This window comes from Capra hircus, chromosome 9, assembly GCF_001704415.2.
Source record: "Capra hircus breed San Clemente chromosome 9, ASM170441v1, whole genome shotgun sequence".
Classification (NCBI taxonomy): Eukaryota; Metazoa; Chordata; class Mammalia; order Artiodactyla; family Bovidae; genus Capra; species Capra hircus.
In genome coordinates, this window is record NC_030816.1 from 77,602,864 (window position 1) to 77,607,397 (window position 4,534).

General features: G+C 43.0%; 1 protein-coding gene across 1 annotated transcript; it reads right to left on the minus strand.

The window, feature by feature from the left end:
• On the minus strand, positions 2,456–4,180 carry LOC102190323 (etoposide-induced protein 2.4 homolog). The gene is given in 2 exon segments (XM_018053390.1): positions 2,456–3,974; positions 3,977–4,180. Coding segments are annotated over 2 exon segments (1,011 nt in total). The 5' UTR covers positions 4,014–4,180; the 3' UTR covers positions 2,456–3,000.

A 4,534-nucleotide genomic window follows, 5' to 3' on the forward strand; every position in this document is an offset into this window, starting at 1 on the left:
ATTCTCATCATTTATTGTAGGATTATGGTAAACTTTCTTAAAGTCAGTTTATTCATATATAAGATAGGAAGTTATTCGACTCTTTTGAAGAATTATTAAGAAAATCAAATGAAGTGGGATTGGTGAATGGATTGATATTTTGTAAATTTGTCAGTAAGTATAAAAGAGAAAGGTTCTATTATATTATTTTGACTTTTTTCTTGGTGAATGAATAAAAAGTTGAAAAGAAAACACACAAAAATAACTTTAAAGGAACTTTAAGAGAAATAAGCTATCTGGATTTTCTACTTTATAAATTTAGGACAAAAGAAAAGGGTATATTTGAAGGACTTTCAATATTGAGATCATTCAGGGAGTTTCTAATGTTACTGCTAAAATTGACGTTTTGTTCAATCTTACATGTTCTTCCATGAGTAAGAGGCCCATCCATCATCTAAAGTTCTCTTCAGGCTTTACAGTTGCCTTGGGAAATTGGCACTTAATATTACAATTCTAGGACACTGCTTATAGCTTTCTTTGGCATGCTGTGAAACATTTACTAGAAAAAGACAGACTACATTAAGCCTGTGCACAGTGAAATAATTTATATACAAGAGAAATGCAAGTCTTATGCTTATCATCATGGGGAAAATACCTCTACTGTCCCTGGAAAGATTCCATCTGTACCCTATGTGATTTTATTTAATATCAAAGATTAAATCTTGGACAATGCATTTTAGTTTCTTTGGGCTTTAATTTCCTAATCTGTAACTGAGAGTGAGAAGTACATATCTCATAGATCAGTTGTGATGATCAAATGAATATACAAAGCACCCTAAAGATTACCTGGCACAGAGTTAATGCAAAAAAATTCAATATTATGATGGTTGAATTGATAATGAAATGTCTTAGGATCAAACAGGCATGAAAGGCTAGGCAGGGTTCAATGTGACCAGCAGAAACACAGAATCTGTTTGCATGTTGAAACAAAGATGAAAGAATAAATTCTGAAGGAGTATGAAGACACTTAGGTATTTTAGTAAGAAGTGATGAAAATTAGGATTAGGAATATAAATAAGTCAGAACACAGTGAAATACAATTAGAAAAAATTCAATTAAGAAACACTGATCTTGAAAATGAGTGTATTTGATTGCTTGCCAAGCAGCTTATGAATTCCAGTATAACTCTTCATTAAGGTAATACAAAGAAGAATGGCATTCAGTTCAGTTCATTCCAGTTCAGTCGCTCAGTCATGTCCGACTCTTTGCGACCCCATGAACTGCAAAAGCACGCCAGGCCTCCCTGTCCATCACCAACTCCCAGAGTTAACCCAAACCCATGTCCATCGAGTCGGTGATGCCATCTAACCATCTCATCCTGTCGTCCTCTTCTCCTCCTGCCCTCAATCCCTCCCAGCGTCAGAGTCTTTTCCAATGAGTCAACTATTCACATGAGGTGACCAAAGTACTGGGGTTTCAGCTTTAGCATCATTCCTTTCAAAGAACACCCAGGACTGATCTCCTTTAGAATGGTCTGGTTGGATCTCCTTGCAATCCAAGGGACTATGCACAATATATATGTATAATATATATCATATGATCTACTCACCCAAATGACAATATATTTTAATATTTTCACATAAAGAATAATTATGTGTTATTATTTTATAATATTGGATATAATCACTATTTCCAGTATAAATTATAGTATGTGCTCCCTAGTTAGTACTAGACTTCATAGTTTTTCAAGATCAGAGAAGTTATCAGTTCAGTTCAGTTCTGTCGCTCAGTAGTGTTCAACTCTTTGCTACCCCATGGATCACAAAACGCCAGGCCACCATGTCCATCACCAACTCCCGGAGTTTACTCAGACTCATGTCCATTGAGTCGGTAATGCCATCCAACCATCTCATCCTCTGTCATCCCCTTCTGCTCCTGCCTTCAATGTTTCGCAGCATCAGGGTCTTTTCTAACGAGTCAGCTCTTTGCATCAGATGGCCAAAATATTGGAGTTTCTGCTTCTACATCAGTCCTTCCAATGAACTCTCAGGACTGATTTCCTTTGGGATGGACTGACTGGATCTCCTTGCAGTCCAAGGGACTCAAGAGTCTTCTCCTACACCACAGTTCTTTTTTTTTTTTTTTCCCCCCACAGGTTTAATGGGTTTAATAAGTTTACCCCTTCAGTTCCTATTTGCAGCACCCAATATTCCTTTGAAACACCAGACAGACCCAGCAGTGGCCAAGAGTCAAGATCAGACCTCCAGAGTTTAAAAGTTCAGGTTCTCTGAGCATTCTGTGTTGCAGTGGCACTTGTCCGAAATTGGTACCTCCCTATCTTTGGGGAGCTTTAAATGTACCAGTGAAAAAAGCTTTTTCCCCTGCAAGGGGAAGAAAGAAAGTCATTCCTCAAACCCAGCGGAGATCTGGCTGTGAGGTCTTTCTTCTGTCCCATGTCTTCAGGCTTGTGTTTTTGTTTTTTTTTTTGCAGTGGAGCAAGAGACCAAAATCTAACCTGAGTTACAAGAAACAAGACAGTGATGGCTATAAAGGGAGTGACCAGGAGCAGCGGAGCCTCCTGTCCCTCCCACATCCAATATATGTGCTTCACAGAAAAACAAAAAACAGGTCCACAAAACACAACAGCTAAAATTACAAAAATCCATTCATCCAAGGGTGGTGGGAGGCAGAAAGGGAAAATGGAAGGGAAATGGCACAGGGAGAAAGAGTATTCAAATCAGTCCAGGCACGGGGCTGGCAAATGCTAGAAAAGAGCTGCAGAAAAACCTGTGGTCCTTTCAGACTCACCAGTGTTTAAAATCCATACTGGTCGCAGGAAGATTCTGCCTTACATGCACCAGAGACAAAAATCTGGATTCCTCAGAGAGAAGGGAATGTGGGCAGGGCCCTTGGCAGGGTGGGCCCTGCCTTCCCTGGGAGGGGATGGAGGTGAACCAGGAGAAGAGCTGCCACAGCATCCTTCCGATCCCACCCGGCCCCTCCAGATGGCGGGTGACCGACTCAGCGGCCTGCAGCAGCCTTCAGTTTGGCAGGAGACGGGTGCGGTGAGGGTAATTTTTCTGCAGAAGTGGAGCTGCTCAGGGCTGACTGCAGGTAGACTGTCTTGTGGAAGAGTCTGTTGCTTAAGAAAACCACCAAGGAGAAGAGGCGCAACTGGAAAAGGTATGCTTTGCCAGGGGTCTTTGCTTCATTGGCGCTGATAATGAATAAAGGAAAGAGGATAGAGAAGAGGCAGCCACTGACAATGTAGGAGGACTGCATTGCTGTGAGGAAAGCCAGGGGCAAACCAAATCCAAAGTAGTAAGGCCAATTCCTTTCTATGTTTGACAACCGCTGGTGCATTTCAATTCCTTTATTGAACCAACGATATTCGAAGCAGTACAGTGAGTAGAGGAGAGACATATGCAGGAGGCTAACCAGCTGGCCAACAAGATGGATGGGAAAGAGACTCACAAACATCCCCTGGAGAAGGAAGAGTGCCTGAAGCGAGAGGTTGAAGAGCATGTCAGCAATTATTTTGCTGACACTAGGAAACGGGTGAGGCTTCCTCCCGGACACCTCAAATGCCAGGTCAGCTATATCCTGAAACCAAATCGCGTTCACGACTTTGCTGAGCACAAAGAGGGGGAGCACCCAGAGAGCGCTGAAAATTGATGTGAGGAAGAACTCCAGCCACGACCAGACATCCCCGTGTAGCGATGGGTCACCAATAATCTGGGCCGTCACTGATTGAAGGACGGGAATAAACACTCGATAAAACAAGAGGAGGCTGAGCCAGAAAACTCCACCATTCCAAGCGCAGCACTGGAAAATTCTGCTAACAATGCGTGGTTCACTCTCCTGCTTCCTCTCTATGCTCTGGGCTCTCCTCTGAGCCAGGACACTGCTTGCCCTTCTTCGACGCTGCTCCTCTCTCTTTTGTTGAATTCGAGCATCTAGCTTTGAGATGGTACAAATTCCCCAAATGGAGTCCTGGCAAGATCCTGCAGAAAGGTTTTGACACTGTCAGCCATCTCTTTACCGCCCAAACTATCAACTACACAAAGGAGAGAGAAGTGTCCCCAGATTTCTCATCATGAAGGACCCGGCAGCTTCACCGCCGCGGCTCCGGCTCCGGCTCCAGCCGGGTCCCTCGCCCACCGCGGGCCCGCTCGTCTCCTCCGAGCCCCTCCGCACCGGGTCGCACTCTCCCGCCCGGGCACTGCCCTACACCACAGTTCAAAAGCATAAATTCTTCAGTGCTCAGCTTTCTCTATAGTCCAACTCTCACAATCATACATGACTACTGGAGAATGGGTTGCCAATTCCTTCTCCAGGGGATTTTCCCAACCCAGGGATTGAACCTGGGTCTCCCACATTGAGGCAGATGCTTTATCATCTGAGCCACCAGGGAACAAGGTATTTATATATAAATAGCATTATTTTAACATAATTATTTTCTTCTGTGTCTGACAATTTCCCACTTTGAAATTTGTGAAAATAATGATTTGAATTCCTTTATTTATGACCATCTTTCAGACCATAATCTATTTGT